The sequence below is a fragment of the Chiloscyllium punctatum genome, chromosome 15 (genome assembly GCF_047496795.1).
Source record: "Chiloscyllium punctatum isolate Juve2018m chromosome 15, sChiPun1.3, whole genome shotgun sequence".
Taxonomy (NCBI): Eukaryota; Metazoa; Chordata; class Chondrichthyes; order Orectolobiformes; family Hemiscylliidae; genus Chiloscyllium; species Chiloscyllium punctatum.
Genome location: NC_092753.1, coordinates 39,004,294 through 39,022,365, shown reverse-complemented (window position 1 = coordinate 39,022,365; position 18,072 = coordinate 39,004,294). Strand labels below are relative to the sequence as shown.

General features: G+C 39.6%; 1 protein-coding gene across 3 annotated transcripts in view; it reads left to right on the top strand.

The window, feature by feature from the left end:
• Positions 1-4,021, top strand: part of LOC140486205 (uncharacterized) — a 67,246-nt gene extending 63,225 nt beyond the window's left edge. For all 3 annotated transcript variants that reach the window (XM_072585021.1, XM_072585020.1, XM_072585022.1), the window contains exon 11: positions 882-4,021. In XM_072585021.1, the coding sequence (XP_072441122.1) occupies positions 882-939 (58 nt within the window). In that variant the 3' untranslated portion in view covers positions 940-4,021. The remainder of the gene's footprint in view (positions 1-881) is intronic.
• Positions 4,022-18,072: the final 14,051 nt, after the last annotated feature.

The following is an 18,072-nucleotide window of genomic DNA, read 5'->3' as shown; positions in this document are numbered from 1 at the left end:
CAAGTCTTACATATTTTTGGATTATAGTATATTAATTTGCACTGTTGTTTTGATAAATACAATGAGATTAACACATCATTCTGCATCCTTACATTATTAATCACTGAGGAACTGATAGTGGTCACAAGAATTGAGTAACCCGTAGTCATTCGATAATCTTGTGGAACAGGAATGTTATAATCACATAGAATGGGAACCATGTCTAATGAAATACCATGAGTTCTACAGAAAACAGATTGTCTCTGATGAGTGCCAGTTGTACTAAGGCTGAAAGGTGAACCAGTTTTTCCAAAGATTTTTAGAGGTTGACAAACCCTGTAGCAATGCAGTAGTTTGCAAGATCTTAGTTTTAAAAGACTGGAGGCAGAACATGACCAAAGCATGGAAAAGAAAAATATCTTTTGCTGATGGTTTATCCAACATTCCAATAATATAGGTCGTTAGATTGATGTTGGGTAAAATATAATTACAGCAATGTTTTGAACTAGGTTTTTCATTGCTTAAGTTAAATTTCCAAGTGGAAGATAGGCTGTCTGCCATTATCCTAGCTGGAAAAGTTTAGTTGAAGAGATATGAAGCATAACTACAACCTTAATTGAAACAGATGTCAACATGACTTGATTCAAGATATTTCATGGACCATGTACAATTCCATGATGCTAGTGGTCTAACTTAATGTATAAAAGCATAAAAGCTGCTGCGAAGATAGAGAGGTGCTAAGTTCAGACATACTAATGTCTGCTATGACACACATTATTCTTACCCCAAAGATATTCAGGTGAAAATCTATTGACACTTTTGATGATGATAACCAACTCTTCCAACACAATATAACCCAGGTTCATTAGTGGTTTAACTGTCATTTTCTTCTTTCTTCACAGTAAATTGAACAAAGGTGTCTTTGTCAACTTCAATAAAGTCATTATGGCGTGGGAGTAGAAAGGAAGGAAAATAACTTCTAATGTGAAATACAAAAGAAACCACCGTCTTTCCACCTGGACCTAGATTTTCTTCAATTGTAAACAAGCAGCATCCTCTTCTCAGAGACAGGGATGTCATACGCCTCGTTTTATCTTGTTTATAGAAGAGGCTAAACTGGACTCAGTGAAACTTCTCTGTTCTTGCAAGAATACCAGCGATTGAGTTACAACAATTTGTGGGAGAATTGGAGTTGGATTAAAATTAGTCCCTGAATTGTTTGAAGTATAATTTCAAATATGCCAAACTAGCAATGTAGTAGAAAAGCTAACAACCCAATTGCAATGTCTATCATATGTAAAAATATGCAATTACACAGGGGTTTTGTAAATTAAGCTGCAGTCATCTCCAATGTTCCTGTTTGCATCAGACAAGAAAACTCATGAAGTACATTAAAACCAATGGGTGCAAAAGTTGGCTATGCAATCTGAGCAGACCCAGAAGCAAACATCCTTGGAAAATGTTGAATGTATGAAGACTTATGCTTATTGGTTCAAGTTAAATAACATGCATCAGTAAACTGTCCACTCATTTCCAGAGATATCCCTGATACCTAGCATTATTCTTACCTTTGTTGCAATCTCCATAACAACTGGAAACTTTCAAACTGAAATTTGAGCTTTTAATTATTAGCTGAAAGAGTGGCACACAAGAATAATATTTTGCTGTGACAAATGCAGAATTGGCACTCTTACTACTAAACACAATTTTCTTTTCATTGGTATCTGATATGTTAAATTACTGAACAACATAGGCTCCTTTATACTTTTAATGACAAGCTAAAATTTGTGACATTAGTCTCTTAAATGAGTATTCAATCCTTCTTCAATCAATCCCAAGTGAGTTACAGTTCCTTTTCTTTTCCAAAAGTTATTTACCACGGTGTGAGTTTTACTATGGTTTCTCCATCTAATTTCAGTCACACAAGCTCTCTAACCTCGATTAAACTGCATACAAACTCAGTCTTCAAACTGAACTTGAGCTCCCACTTTCAGTCCACATGGTGAACAATAGGGTCATTATTTTCTCTGCTTAAGGTGCAGGTATAACTACCCATCTCCTTTGATTTTTCCCTTTCAGTTGGCTGCAACCCCACAATTGAAACTCTCCCAGTGTGTGATATTCCTGAGTTTATAGGAATGAGTATAACCATAATCTTTCAATGGCTTCCTCTATTCTTTTCTCCATTGCAAAGGAAAATACATTAGCATTTCTACTTGTATGCTAAGGTAATCTGCTATCTCTGATTACACTGGCCTTTCACCTTTGATAAAAAGGGTTATGTTAGCACAACTGTTTACAAATTAACACCTTATTGCTTTTGGGAAACTAGGAGTTTTGGACTTAGAAATAGTTGTCATCATTCCCAAATGTAAATTCCTTGCATAGTCCCCTCAACAAAATAGTCTCAGCCCTTCTTTGATCTTTTAAAAATTTAAAGCACAGAGATTTAATGTCAGATAGGCTTAGGCATAAATCAGATTGCTTCTTTGATTTCCCCTAAAATTTAATGCTACAGTCCCAAACTTCAACATTCTTATAAATGAAAATGTATTGTCCTAAAAATATAACAATCCTATTGTAACGTCCTCTAAACTAGTTCACGTTAGTACTCAACATTCTGCTCCTCCCGCTCCCCAAACCCATTCAAAGTGACATTTTTCACCCTAATCTCCCTTACGGTTGGAAGCTGCTCACTCTTCTAATTTGTACTTTACCCTGATACCTTTTTTCAACCTAGAGCTTTATTTTAAAGAGCATTATCCCCTTTTCTGTTTGAATTTTTAAACTTTTCTTTATCTGCATTGTCTGATATCCACAGTCAAGATCCACTGCATTGGATCTTCCAAGGTAATTTCCTTATATCCTTCAACCAGCAGAGACACATACTCTTTCTGCTCCTGAACTTACAGCATGCTTACAAACAATTGAGTGATAAATTGCTTACCATTCCAACAATATCCAACAATATGTGTCACACTCTGCATTTGTGCATCAAGTCATATCTGCAGTTTCACCTCCTACTATTAAAAAGTTTCAGAGTCTACAGTTCTCTGTACCTGTATGTACATCACCATGACTGAACACTAAGAAAAGTTTTTCAGAGGCAAAAATACAAGAGTATTTAATAAGTATTTAAGCATGTGTATTTAATAATCATACTGACGATAATTCCCTCAGATACCTAACTGCAACTTTGCATTTTCCGTTACCTGCAAAATCACTTGTTTCCAATAAACTGCAGCATAAATTCCAATTCTCCTTCTTTACCCAAATAGTGATTTTTTTCCCCAAAATGCCATGTGCTATTCATGATAAGATATTCAGAATGATGGAAATTTGTATCATTATGTACTGTCCTTAAGATTTCCAGGCAATCAATTACAAATTATTTTTCTGAGCAGACTCTCCAAGATTCGATCAGGCATCACTGAATACCAACTATTGCAGATGGAAAATTACTGAATAAACTGGATTTGTAACAGCAAATCAGATTTTCCTATTATATATATATAAATCATACCAATGTGATTTCAAGATTTTCATAGAATAGAATATCTTTGGCACCATTTTGTTTTCTGACCATCTCAATTCTTCTGCCTTTCAGCTTTACTCTATTGTAAAGATCCTTGAGCATAGACTACATCACAAAGAAAAAACATGTTTAGCATATTCCCTGGTGTGGTTGTGCCATTTAAGCTTTGCACTCGAAATGGAATGACACTTCAGATCGTGACACTAGACAATTAAACTGAGATAAATGCGTGGCCATGAAATCATCCCTGGCGTGACCAATACAACATGTGTGGGGTTTAATCAGATTGACAATAGATGAGTCACTTGTCCACTATTTTATCATTGAAATTATTTCAACACATTTTGGGTGACATTTTCCAAACATAAATATGATGCTCTGTTTGTCTTATTGTCATTTATTAATGTTAAATTCAATTTGTTAAAAGGAATTTAATGTCTGAACTGTGAGTAAATGAACGATTATTGGTTAATTGTGACTCAGTGTTTTTTTCTAAGTCAATAAAGGAGGTGCATTGAATGTTGGTTTTTGAAGGAGTTTTTTGTTTTAACCTGCAAGTCGCATCCAATACCTATTCGATATCTGATCTGCAAATAGGAACATTAAACCCAATTTTGACTTGGAGCATCAACAGACTGGGTGGAAACCAGTGCAGATCTTGACAGAATCAGGCTTCAGAAGTTATAACTCCTGGGCCTTATCGGCATCGCTCCATCAAATTTTCCCATTAAAAACTGTGAACTCAGACACCAGGAGGTCACCACCATAGAACCAAGGAATGTTTATGGTGCATGGATAAAGTAAGGGCAACAACTTTGCAGCAATAATGCTCCAATAATATAAATTGAGTTGGTTGTATTTTTGCAATTGAGAATAGTTTCATTTTAGAAGCAATAACCATGGGTCACCTCAACACCAAGATGGCGGCAGAATAGCAGCGCAACATGTGGGCTCTGTCCACTTTACTTTTTATTGCTCTTTGTATGCTTTTTTAAAATGTTTCCATTTTTAATGGTACCTTACATTCTTCTAACTACTTGGATAGAAGGTGTCTTCTCTTGGCCCAGACCCAGCGACGAGATGGCTTCCAGCAGCCGGGAATAGTGGTAAAGGCCTAGTGGGCGGTTTCCATTGTGGTGGTCTCCCAAAGTGGCTACCTTGTCCAGGACGGGTGGTCTTGTCATGGTGTGGAGGTCTAGCCCTGGTGTGGATGTTTTCTTTGGCAGCTTCCAGGAAATTCCAGTAGCCCAGTGTGAAGGTCAAGTCTCAGCACAGAGGTCTCAACTTGGCATGGAGGTACTGCTCTTGCTTTATAGGTGGCTTCCAGGTCTTCCAGCGGCCCACCGTGGAGGTTGAGTCCCACCATGGAGGTCTCATCTCGTGGTGGTTGGGTGGTCTTGGCCTGACACTGCATTCTGGTTTCAGCCTGGTTTTCCAGCATACCTGAACCCAGAGCCATAAATTGAACTGTGATGAACTTTTACTTTTATCTCTTATTTATGACTTCTAAGTGCCATGGTATGCAACTTATAAAACTTTTCATGTATTCCTTCTTGCAAAAGTGCGTGTGACAATAAATTGCTATTCTACTCAACTTGTTTCATGTTACTTTTTCTTCAGGATGGGTAAAGGGGTCAAGACTCCACAAATCAAGAGTAGCAATTAAGTCAAGGAAAAATTTAAAGAATATCAGTGTAATGATTTTTCTTCCAATTAATAAACACAATTCTATTTCTTTCATCCTTAATGTAGTTCAGTGGGCATCCCTGAGTACAGAAAAGTGCTAGTGGCAGCAGATTCAATAGTCAGAGGAATGGGGTGGAGATTCTGTGGTTGCAAATGGGACTCCCAGAAGGTATGTTGCCTCCCAGGTGCCAGGGTTCAGGATGTCTCTGATCAAGTCTAGAAGATTGTGAAGGGTAAAGGTGAGCAGCCAGAAGTCATCGTGCACATTGGCACCAACGACATAGCTAGGCAAAGGGATGAGGACCTAAAAAGTGATTTTGGGGAGTGAGGTTGGAAGCTAAACAGGAGGACAAGCAGAATAGTAATCTTAGGATTGCTGCCAGTGCCTTGTGCTAGTGAGGCGAGAAACAGGGAGCGAAAGCAGCTAAACATATGGCTACAGGTCTGGTGGAGGAGGGAGGGTTTCAGATATATAGATCATTGGGGTGCCTTCTGGGGAGGGTGGGACGTATACATGAAGGACAGGTTGCACTTAAACTGGAGAGACACCAATGTCCTGGGTGGGAGATTTGCTAGTGGACTTCGGGAGGGTTTCAACCCATTTGGCAGGGGATGGGAACCAGAGCTACAGATCAGAGGAGAGGGTAGTTGTTGAATGGACAGAAATGGAATGCAGAGAGTCTGTCAGGAAGGATACACAGTTGATAGGACCAAGGGATGGATTAAAGTGTGTCTGTTTCAATGCAAGGAGTATCAGGAATAAGAGTGATGAATTTAGAACATGGATCAGTACTCGGAACCACAATGTTGTGGCCATAACAGAAACATGGATTTCACAGGTGCAGGAATGGTTGCTAGATGTTCCAGGTTTAGATCTTATATTTTAAAAAAAAGAGAGGGAGTAAAAGAAGAGGGGGAGTAGCATTGTTAACTAGAGAGTGCATCACAGCTGCAGAAAATGAAGTTGTTGAGGAGGGCTTGTGTACTGAGTCAGTATGGGTGAAGGTCAGTAACAGGAAAGGAACAGTCACTGTATTGGGTGTTTTATATAGAGCCCCAAATAGCAGCAGAGCAATGGAAGAACAGGTTGGACAGCAGATCTTGGAAAGGTGTAGATGTAGAGTCAAGATTAGAGTGGTGCTGGAATAGCACAGCAGGTCAGGCAGCATCCGAGGAGCAGGATAATCAACATTTCGGGCAAAAGCTCTTCATCAGGAATGAGGCTGGGAGTCTCAGAGGTTGTGGGATAAATGGGAGGGGATTGGGGCTGGGGAGAAGGTAGCTGAGAGTGCAATAGGTGGATAGAGGATAAAGGTGATAGGTCAGAGAGGAGGGTGGATTGGATAGGTGGGAAGGAAGATTAACAGGTGGGACAGGTCATGAAGATGGTGCTGATCTGGAAGGTTGGAACTGGAGAGGAGAAATGAGGAAACTGGTGAAGTTCTCCTCCCCTCACCTTACCCCTGTTCCAAACTTCCAGCTCAGCACCATCCTCATGATCTGTTCCACCTGTCTTCCTTCAATCTTCCTTCCCACCTATCCGCTTCACCCTCCTCTGCTACCAATCACCTTTACCCCCCACCTCCATCTGCCTATCGCACTCTCAGCTACCTTCTCTCCAACCCCACCCCCTCCCATTTCTCTCTCCACCCTCAAGGCTCCCAGTCTCATTCCTGATTAATGGCTTTTGCCCGAACCATTGATTTTCCTGCTTCTCAGACGCTGCCTCACCTGCTGTGCTTTTCTAGCACCACTCTAATCTCCAGCATCTGCAGTACCCACTTCTGCCAAAGTGTGGATATAACAAGTGCTGTTGTTATGGGTGACTTCAACTTCCACAATATTGATTGAAATCTCCTTAGTAGAGGTGGTCTGGATGGAGGTAAAAACAATGACTGCAGATGCTGGAAACCAGATTCTGGATTAGTGGTGCTGGAAGAGCACAGCAGTTCAGGCAGCATCCAAGTAGCTTCAAAATCGACGTTTCGGGTGATCTGGATGGAGCTGATTTTGTCAAGTGTGTCCAAGAGGGATTCCTGACTCAATATGTTGATCAGCCGACTAGGGGGTGGCTATATTGGATTTGATAGTAGGCAACGAGCCAGGCCCGTTGTCAGATCTCTTGATGGGAAAGCATTTCAGTGATAGTGACCACAACTGCCTCACCTTTACCATAGCCATGGTGAGGGATAGGAGCAGACAGTATGGGAAGGTATTTAATTGGGGGAGGGGAAACTATACTAGTATTAGACAGGAGCTATGGATTATAAATTGGGAACAATTGTTCTACGGGAAAGGTACAACAGAAATGTGGAGGCTGTTTAAAGAACACTTGTTGCAAGTGTTAGATAACTTTGTCCCACTGAAACAGGCAAGGTGAAGGAGCCTTGGATGGCAAGAGCAGAGGAGCTTCTCGTCAAAAGGAAGTAAGCTTACTTAAGGTTGAGGAAGCAAGGATCTGGCTCAGCTTCAGAGGATTACAGGGTAGCTAGGAAAGAACTCAAAAATGGACTGAGGAGAGCTAGGAGGGGGCATGAAAAAGCCTTGGTGAAAAGGATTAGAGAAAACCCAAAGGCGTTCTATATCTACGTGAGGAATAAGACAATGATCACAGAGAGGGTAAGGCTGATCAGGGATAGAGGAGGGAACTTGTGCCTGGAGTCTGAAGAGGTTGGGGAGGCCCTAAATGAGTTTTTTGCTTCAGTATTCACTAGAGAGAGGGACTTCGTTGATAGTGAGAACACAGTGGACCAGGTTAATAGACTTGAACAGATTGATATTGAAATTCTGGGAAGCATCAAGGTGGATAAATCCTCAGGGCCAGACCAGATATATGCAAGGGTAGTACGGGAAGCAAGGAATGAGATTTCTGAACCTCTGTGATGATCTTTGCATCTTCACTCTCCGCGGGAGTAGTACCAGATGATTGGAGGGAGGCGAACCTTGTTCCTCTGTTGAAAAAAGGGAATGGGGAAATCCTATTACGTTATGTTGTAAGTAAATTTCTGGAAAGGATTCTGAAAGACAGGATTTATGACTATTTGGAAAAACATAGTTTGATTAAAGATAGTCAGCATGGTTTTTCAGAGGGGCAGGTCATACCTCACAAGCATTATGGAGATCTTTAAGTTCGTGATGAGACACGTTGATGAAGGGCGAGCAGTGGACATGCTGTGTATGGATTTCAGTAAGGCATTTGATAAGGTTCCCCACGATAGGCTCATTCAGAAAGTTAGGAGGTATGGGATACAGGGAAATTTGGCTATCTGGATACAAAATTGGCTGGCTGAAAGAAGACAGTGAGTGGTAGTGGATGGAAATTATTCTGCCTGGGGGTTGGTGACCAGTGATATTCTGCCAGGATTTGTTCTTGGGCCTCTGCTCTTTGTAGTTTTTATCAATGACTTGAAAGAAGAAGTGAAGGGTGGGTTAGTAAGCTTGCCAATGACACAAAAGTCAGTGGTTTTGGAGATAATGTCGAGGACTGACATTGATAGGACGCAGGCTTGGTCGAGAAGTGGCAGATGGAGTTCAGCCTGAACAAATGCGAAGTCATTCATTTTGAAAGATCGAATGTGAATACTGAATACAGGGTTAAAGACAGGATTCTTGGCAGTGTGGAAGAACAACGGGATCTTGGGGTCCACATACACCCTCAAAGTTGCCACCCAAGTTGATAGGTTTGTTAAGTAGGCGTACGGTATTTTGGCTTTCATTAACAGTGGGGGATTGAGTTTAAGAGCCACGAGGGTTTGCTGGAGCCCTATAAAATCCTAGTGAGACCACACTTGGAATATTGTGTCCAGTTCTGGTCACCTTATTATATGAAGGATGTAGATGCTTTAGAGAGGGTGCAGAGAAGATTTACCAGGATGCGGCCTCGATTGGAGGGCTTGTCTTATGAAAAGAGGTTGAGTGAGTTTGGGCTTTTCACACTGGAGAGAAGGAAGAGAGGTGACTTGATAGAAATGTACAAGGTAATGAGAGGCATAGATAGAGTAGATAGCCAGAGACGTATCCCCAGGGCAGAAATGGCTGTCATGAGCGGTCATAATTTTAAGGTGATTGGAGGAAGGCATAGGGGACCTATTAGAGGTAGGTTCTTATAGCAGAGAATGGTGGGTGTGTGGAATGCACTGCCAGCGGTGGCAGTAGAGTCAGAGACATTAGGGACATCTAAGTGACTGCTGGACAAGCACATGTACGGCAGTAAATTGAGGGGTGTCGGTTAGGTTGATCCTAGAATAAGATAAATGCTCGGCACAACATTGTGGGCTGAAGAGTCTGTACTGCTCTTTGTTCTAATTCCTTAATGAGATTAAAACAATTCAAATCAAAATAATAAAAGTAGTAGTAGCTGAGCGCTGTCAGCAGCCAGTTCAGAAACCCTGAGAACTGGAGCTAGAATATTGTGGCCTTCCAACAACGTCTTTTTGAGAATACAGTTCCTCAGCAGGTGCACAGAGGCATGAAATCAGACTAAAGGGAGGCTGTAATGGTGTAATTTACCATCAACAACTGAAGGTGCACACCCAGTCAAGAGGGTAGGATACCAAAAAATCGCTAAGCTTTTAACAGATTTCAGATACTAAAATTCTATATTAACAAATACTGAAATCTCTTGAAATCCACTGAATCAAATTCCACTGAGGCAACTTACTTTTTCACTGCCCTTATAATAGAAGTTCCTTCGCTTGTAGTTAGTTAAAAGTCACCTGATGAAGGAGCAGTGCTCTGAAAGCTAGTGCTTCCAAATAAACCTGTTGGACTATAACCTGGTGTTGTGTGATTTTTAACTTTATACACCCCAGTACAACACCGGTGTCTCCAAATCATGACCTTTGTTTGTAGCTATTCTAACAAAAACAAAGAACGCTGTTCAATTTCAGGTGGAAACACAGTGGTAGTGAGGCTCATCACTCCCTCACCACCTGCCCAGGATTTTCCTCTTCCAATCTCTGGTGGCACCAGAGCAGATCTCTTCTCTCCCTCAACGAGCTGTCCCCTTCAGGTCCCTTTCCAGACACATTATATATTTTGGATTGCGAGGGAAGTGTCTTCCTACTATGTCTGGAATAATTAGGAATACAGTTCAGTATAGTTCTTCCATTATTTCCATTTAAGGTACAACTGGAATTCATTAAATAATTCAAAATATTAATTTTAAAAATCTCTGGCAATAAATTTGTCTCTATTTTGATAGGTTATGCTTAACAAGTGGAAAGATATCTCTTAAGAAAATTGGGGGCCTCATAAGGGAACTGGATAATCAACTGAAGAGGAAAGGTTTCCAGTGCTACAGGGGAAAGCCCCAATGGAACTAGCTGATTTGCTTACATGAAGAACTGGAACAGACAGGATGACCTCCTTCATGCTGCAATCATTCCATGATTCTATAAAACACTTGGCTACAATTGCATGAAATGATCGAAGAGCACAAGTACAACAGCATTAATTGAAGTAGCCTGACATATCCCAAGATTTGAATTCATGCATGCTACTGTACAGAATTTAAATTCAAACTTTTGACAAAATGCAACAAATTTGAATTAGTGTCATTCAGCGCAATATAAATTTAATGTAAACATCTTTGCACGCATTCATCACCAGCTTATTTTTAAAATGGTGTGTGGTAAAGCAAGAAGGGGATATTGACGTATATAACATGGGTTATAAACAATTTAAATGGAATCATGGCAGAATGAGGATCTTGGGAATAGATGGTATTGACTTGCATTCATGAAGCTGTATAAAATTTACTCCATGGGTCTAGGAGAATTCAACACTGCCATCTACTGTAGCTGTAGCTTTTAGCAAAATTTGGAAAGGAAGTCAGTTTACAGTGTGAACAGTGGTAATATACAAGGAGAAATTATGTTGTGGAAGGAACAGTTGCTTGCGTATAGTTTGTACTCGATGTGCATTTTCTCCCAAACATAAAGTGATTTCCTCAAACAGCAATTGAGAACTGACATTGCAATATGATATCTAAACAAAAGATCAACTGATTCCTGTTCTTGAAGCAATGCAAATAGTGTACTACATTAATAGAAGATTTAAAAGATGTCAGTTCATAAACATAGCTTCTTACTTAACTTCTCCATCTTTATTTCTGTCTATGCGGAGCTGCAGGTGTTGAACTGGGGGTTCAAAAATCATACAACACCAGATTATAGTCCAACAGGTTTATTTAAAAGTACTAGCTTTCGGAGTACTGCTCCGTTCTCAGGTAACTAGCCATGATGGGTTATCCACCAATATCCACAATAAATACATTGACTTCTAGTTATCTTGACTATACTTCTTCAAACTATACTTCCTTTCATAACTCTACTCCATTATCCCAGTTTCTCCACTCCAATATATCTGTTCTGTTTAAGAAATTTTTGATACCATTGTGTGTGGTATTTCTTCTTCGTCAATCTAGGACTCACCCCATGATAGTTGATAGAGCCCTCGTTGGATGCTGCCTGAACTGCTGTGCTCTTCCAGCACCACTAATCCAGTATCCCTCAATGTATCCATTCCACTTTGCACAATTCCTCTTCCATTCCAGAACCATGATTTGATTTCTCTTTTCCTCACCTTCCATCTTCTTATTTTCATACATTTCTTCTTAAAAAATGGTTTTAGAAAGATTGGAAAATTAATCATTAAACTCATTCCTACACAGCAAAGTAAATCCATATGTCACTAGTTCAAATTCAAAATTAAAGTTCAAACTCAAAAATCAATGGCGTTTGTATAATCACTTTATGTCAAATCTCTTCCAAAGCATAATGAAAATGTATCTCTAAGAGGCCATTTCATTACCCACCAAAACTTTTAACAAAATATCTATGTCATATTAACAATTGTAACATAGAGTCATAGAGATATACAGCATGGAAACAGACCCTTCAGTCCAACCTGTCCATGCCGACCAGATATCCCAACCCAATGCAGTCCCACCTGCCAGCACCTGACCCATATCCCTTCAAACCCTTCCTATTCATATACCCATCCAAATGCCTCTAAAATATTGCAATTGTAACAGCTTCCACCACGTCCTCTGATAGCTCATTCCATACATGTACCAACCTCTGCATGAAAAAGTTGCCCCTTAGGTCTCTTTTATATCTTTCCCCTCTCACCCTAAACCTATGCCCTCTAGGTCTGGACTCCCCGACCCCAGGGAAAAGACTTTGTCTATTTATCCTATCCATGCCCGTCATAATTTTGTAAACCATTATAAGATCACCCCTCATACTCCGAAGCTCCAGGGAAAGTAGCCCCAGCCTGTTCAGCCTCTCCCTGTAGCTCAAATCCTTCAACCCTGGCAACATCCTTGTAAATCCTTTCTGAACCCTTTCAAGTTTCACAACATATTTCCGATAGGAAGGAGACCAGAATTGCATGCAATATTCCACAGTGGCCTAACCAATGTCCTGTACAGTCGCAACGTGGCCTCCCAACACCTGTACTCAATACTCTGACCAATAAAGGAAAGCATACCAAATGCCTTCTTCACTATCTTATCTACTTGCGACTCCAATTTCAAGGAGCTATGAACCTGTACTCTAAGGTCTCTTTGTTCAGCAGCACTCCCTAGGACCTTACCATTAAGTGTATAAGTCCTGCTAAGATTTGCTTTCCCAAAATGCAGCACCTTGCATTTATCTGAATTAAACTCCATCTGCCACTTCTCAGCATATTGGCCCATCTGTTCAAGATCCTGTGGTAATCGGAGGTAACCGTCTTCGCTGTCCACTACACCTCCAATTTTGGTGTCATCTGCAAACTTACTAACTGTACCTCTTATGCTCGCATCCAAATCATTTATGTAAATAACAAAAAGTAGAGGACCCAGCACCGATCCTTGTGGCACTCAACTGGTCATAGGCCTCCAGTCTGAAAATCACACCTCCACCACCACCTTCTGCTTTCTACCTTTGAGCCAGTTCTGTATCCAAATGGCTAGTTCTCCCTGTATTCCATGAGATCTAACCTTGTTAATCAGTCTCTCATGGGGAACCTTGTCGAACGCCTTACTGAAGTCCATATAGATCACATCTACTGCTCTGCCCTCATCAATCTTCTTTGTTACCTCTTCAAAAACTCAATCGAGTTTGTGAGGCATGATTTCCCACGCACAAAGCCATGTTGACTATCCCTAATCAGTCCTAACATGTTGACATTAAATGAGTTGCCCAGCAATTATAATTTACATTAGTGCATGGGCACCATATCACCTACTGTCCTTCACATATGGTATCGATAAAGTATCTACATTAACATTATCTTCCAGGCACACAAATGATTTTCACATTATAGAATAAAGAATTAAGCTGCACCAAAATAACCATAAGCTCTTGAGCTGAATTTTCTTCCAAGAAAATTAAAGAATGTTTGTTGGTGATGTTATTTCAAAATGATGTATAGCTAACACAAGAATTGATGTCTTTTTGGACAGAATCACCACATAACAGTTAATTTTGGAAAAAAAACACAAATCCCTCTTAAATCCAGTGAATTTAATAATCTCACCAAAAGCCCCCAAATGTAAAGATCCCAGCTGATGATATTATTGGCTGAGTCAGTTCCCAGGCTGAAACCTGGATTGATTAATCATATGTTAGTGTTGTTTTGGTTTTAATGAGGTGGTCTCTCACTCAGACAGAAGCACAATGTTGCAGATTTTGCTTTGACAAGAAAACAGATGTTTTTATTAAAAGAAATGAAGATAAACTAGAACAAAGTAATCCATTTGTCTATAACTCAAACTCAAAGAGAATAAACACAATAAAAACATGATCTCATTAATCATTAATAAGTCACTAGTTATTAATCAAAAACATCCATATGTCACTAAGCTTTACAAGCTTAAGAAAATTATTTGTTCAATAATCAACAGGATCCCTGGTACTGAACTCATTTCATATTTGATGGCAAGGAGGCTGTGGCAGGTGAGGACCTGGAAATGATAATTATCACTAAAGAGGTAGCATTGCGCAAGCAAATGGGGTGAAAGGTAGGCAACTCTCCAGGCCCTAATGAAATGCATCCCAGAGTTCTAAAAGAGATGGCAGGGGAAATAGCAAATGCACTCGTGGTAATTTACAAACATTCAATGGACTCTGGGGCGGTTCCAGCAGATTGGAAAACAACAAATGTGACACAGCTGTTTAAAGAAGGAGGTAGATAAAAGGAGGGTAACAATGGGCCCATTAGCATAACTTCTGCAGTGGGGAAAATGCTTGAATTTATCATTAAGGAAAAAGTGAGACACCTGGATAGAAATTGTCCCATCATGCAGATGTAGCATGGGGTCATGAAAGGTAGGTCATGTTTAACTGATCTTCTGCAATCCTTTAAGGACATTATGAGTGCGGTGGACAACAGGGAACCGGTGAATGTGATATACTTGGTTTCCAGATGGCATTTGACAAGGTGCCATACAAGTGACTGCTGCATTAGTTAAATGTACACAGTGTTACAATTAATGTATTAGCATGAACAGCAGATTGGTTAACAAACAGAAAATGAAGAGTGTGGATAAATGGGTGTTTTTCTAGTTGGACATCAATGGCTAACGGTGTGCCTCAGGGATCAGTGTTGTGACCACAGTGTTTACAATTTACACAGATGCTTTGGAGTTGGGGACCAAGTGTAGTGTGTCAAAGTTTGCAGATGACACTAAGCTAAATGTTAGAGCAAAATATGCAGGGGACACTTAACAGTGTGCAGAGGGATATACATAGGTTAAGTGAATGGGCAAAAGTCTGGCAAGTTGGAATACAATGTTGGTAAATATGATGTCATCCAGTTTGACAGGAGAAACAGCAAAATGGACTATTATTTAAATGGTAAGAAATTGTAACATGCTGCTATACTGAGGGACTTGGGTGCCCTTGTGCATGAATCACAAAACATTGGTTTGCAGGTGCAACAGGTAATTAAGAAGGTAAATGGAATTTTATCCTTCATTGCTAAAAGAATGGGGTTTAAAAACAGGGAGGTTATGCTGCGGCTGTATCGGGTGCTGGTGAAACCATACCTGTACTGTGTACAGTTTTGGTCTCCTGACTTGAGAAAGGATGTACTGGCACTGGAAGGAGTGCAGAGGGGTTCCACTACATTGATTCCAGAGTTGAGGGGTTTGTTTATGAGGAGAGATTCAGTAGACTTGGACTATACTGATTGAAATTCAGAAGAGTAAGGGGGGTCTTACAGAAACACATAAAATTATGAAAGGAATAGATAAGATAGAAGCATGGTGGGTGAAACTAGGACTAGGGGAATAGACTCAAAATAAGGGGAAAATAAGGAGGAACAATGTGTCCCAAAGAGTTGTGCATCTGTGGAATTCCCTGCCCAGTGAAGCAGTTGAGGTGACTTTGCTGAATGTTTTCAAAGCAAAGATGGTTAGATTTTTGAATAGTAAAGGAATTAAGGGTTATGGTGACAGGGCAGTTAAGTGGAGCTGAGTCCACAAAAAGATCAGCCATGATCTTATTGAATGGTGGAGCAAGCTCAAGGGGCCAGGTAATCTTATTTCTGCTCCTGTTCCTGATATTCTTATACAGAATTCCTTTCTCTAACACCATATTAGGTTTAAGGTGACTCCTAAGCTGGAAACATGAAGAGCTTTTTCCTGGAACTATCATGAATCATGTTTTAAAAATATTCAGCTTCAAGTAACCTCTTCAGGATTTTATCCCAACACTTCTGGTTTGGGATTATTACTAACTCCTACTCTGAGGCAATGCAATTTCACTATTTTTTCCCTTCTCAGGAGCAATGCTCCATGCATGCATCTCCACACACTGACTTTACAGAACTGCTCAAAACAAAGTAAAACTGAAAGAAAAGTCTGTCCCCCTAAGTTATGGGTATTTCCCTCAAGTTTCTTTTTAAAATCAATCCAAAAATTTGTAACAGATCTGAAAGCACAATGGTTCATGCTGCTAAATCACAAAATCCTAAAGTAAACACACTAGGCTGCCAAAGTAACTCTCAAAAGCTGCTTTGAATGAAATCACTGTGTCTACAGAAATATAAATGCATGATCAACATCAGATATACAGAAAGCCCACATTACTAATTCAAAATCCAGACTTAAAAATGCATGACAATCAAGCATAAATCAGATTTTAGTTTGAATTGTCTTCAAGATGTGTGAATTTGTACAGAAGCTTTCAAGTTGTCAGGACTTACCCAAGCAGAACTAGAAATATGGTAATAAAACTATTTCAGCAATCCAGTAAATCAGTAAGAAATAAGGAGTTTAGGTTAGATTAGATTCCCTACAGTGTGGAAACAGGCCCTTCAGCCCAACAACTCTGGGATAGGAAAGATATTTTTGATTTTATATTGGTGGGAATCAGACTGCAATCCTGTTTTGTTAAGATCTTTCTAAACTGTTTTTATATATATATCTGATCTTTGTGTGATTGGTGTTCTCTCGGGTTAAAGAATATTGGCAGTCTGTATGACTATGTTCAATGACTAACCACCATGGTGACCAACTTTAAAGATTAAGCTTAATGTTCCATAAAGCCATGTTTCATGCTAGAATCTGACTTGGCCAGTACTACCATTGGTTGAGATTATAGCAGTGACCTTTTGGGAATACATATTTATACCCATGGATCTTGTGGAAAAGAGCAGAACATATTGGACTTTGTTAGAAAAATAAACAACTGTAAGCTATTTAATTGTTTGGAAGAAACTATGGTGGCCCTGTGCTAATGGTTACCTGGTAACCCTGGTTGGACTTTGTTTTCTCAATCAAGCATTTTGGTATGACAGACAGAACCAATAATGTTGCAGAGTTGTAAGAAAAAGAACAGCAACCGCAGGCAAGTAGAAAAGCTACAGCTGTCTCTCTTGTGGCTAAATTTGGAACCTGCTTTATTTTAAAAAAAAGCTCTGCTTTTACAAGGTTGCACATCTCAATATTGGGACTATGTTTCAAACTCTAAAACAGTAAAGATGAAAGCTGTATTCAAAGGTTGGGATCTAACTGGCTATCTATCTGAACTAACCTTGGTATTGAAGACCTTTAACTGATTAATGTCAAGTCCACAAAAATCTCAATTTCTGAGAGAGTTCACCAAAACGTATCCATTGTTTTAGACCATTGTTCAAATAATGTTTAGACTCTTTAGAAGAAAGCAGTTCTGCAGACTTCTCGATTATTTCTATTGTGTAAACATGTTTCTCTGGGATTAAAAGGTATAGAGTTTTAATTCTGGATTGTAGTATGGTTATAACCAGATTTTCAATTGCCCTACCGTAGTAAGTTTTGTTTCCAATAAATTAATTCATTTTTAGTTCATTAACAAAGCCAGGTAAAAGGGTCTTCTACTCTGGATAGTGGTATAAAGAAAATCAATTGAATATTTTAGTCACTGCATTAACACATCCACACAGGTAGAATGACTGCTGGAGTAGTGGGTTGTACGACCAGTGCAATTCTCCTGTCACAGTCATTACAAGGTGTGGGAATTTGCCCAGAGTGAAACTTGGCACAGACAATGGATGGTCAGATTTGGAATAACAGTAATTGCTGAAGGATTGAGAAAACAGATACCAGGTTTCTTATATTGTAGAACTAAAATGGCATTGGAAACAGTTTAAACATTCCTATGAAGGGAAGAGGTAGTTTACAGAAGTTAATGAAGGTAAAACTAGTAATATTAAAGGGGTAAAGGTAGAATTTTCTGCAGTGGCTAAGGAGATAGAAATAATAAGTACTAGTGCAGCATTTGGAATTGGGGGCAATATAAAAATGACTGGGTACACTGAGTGATGAGTCAACTGAGCGACTTGGCATTAAATTGCAATTAAACTTTAGCATGAAAAAAATAAACACCTCGAGATAGAAAGGT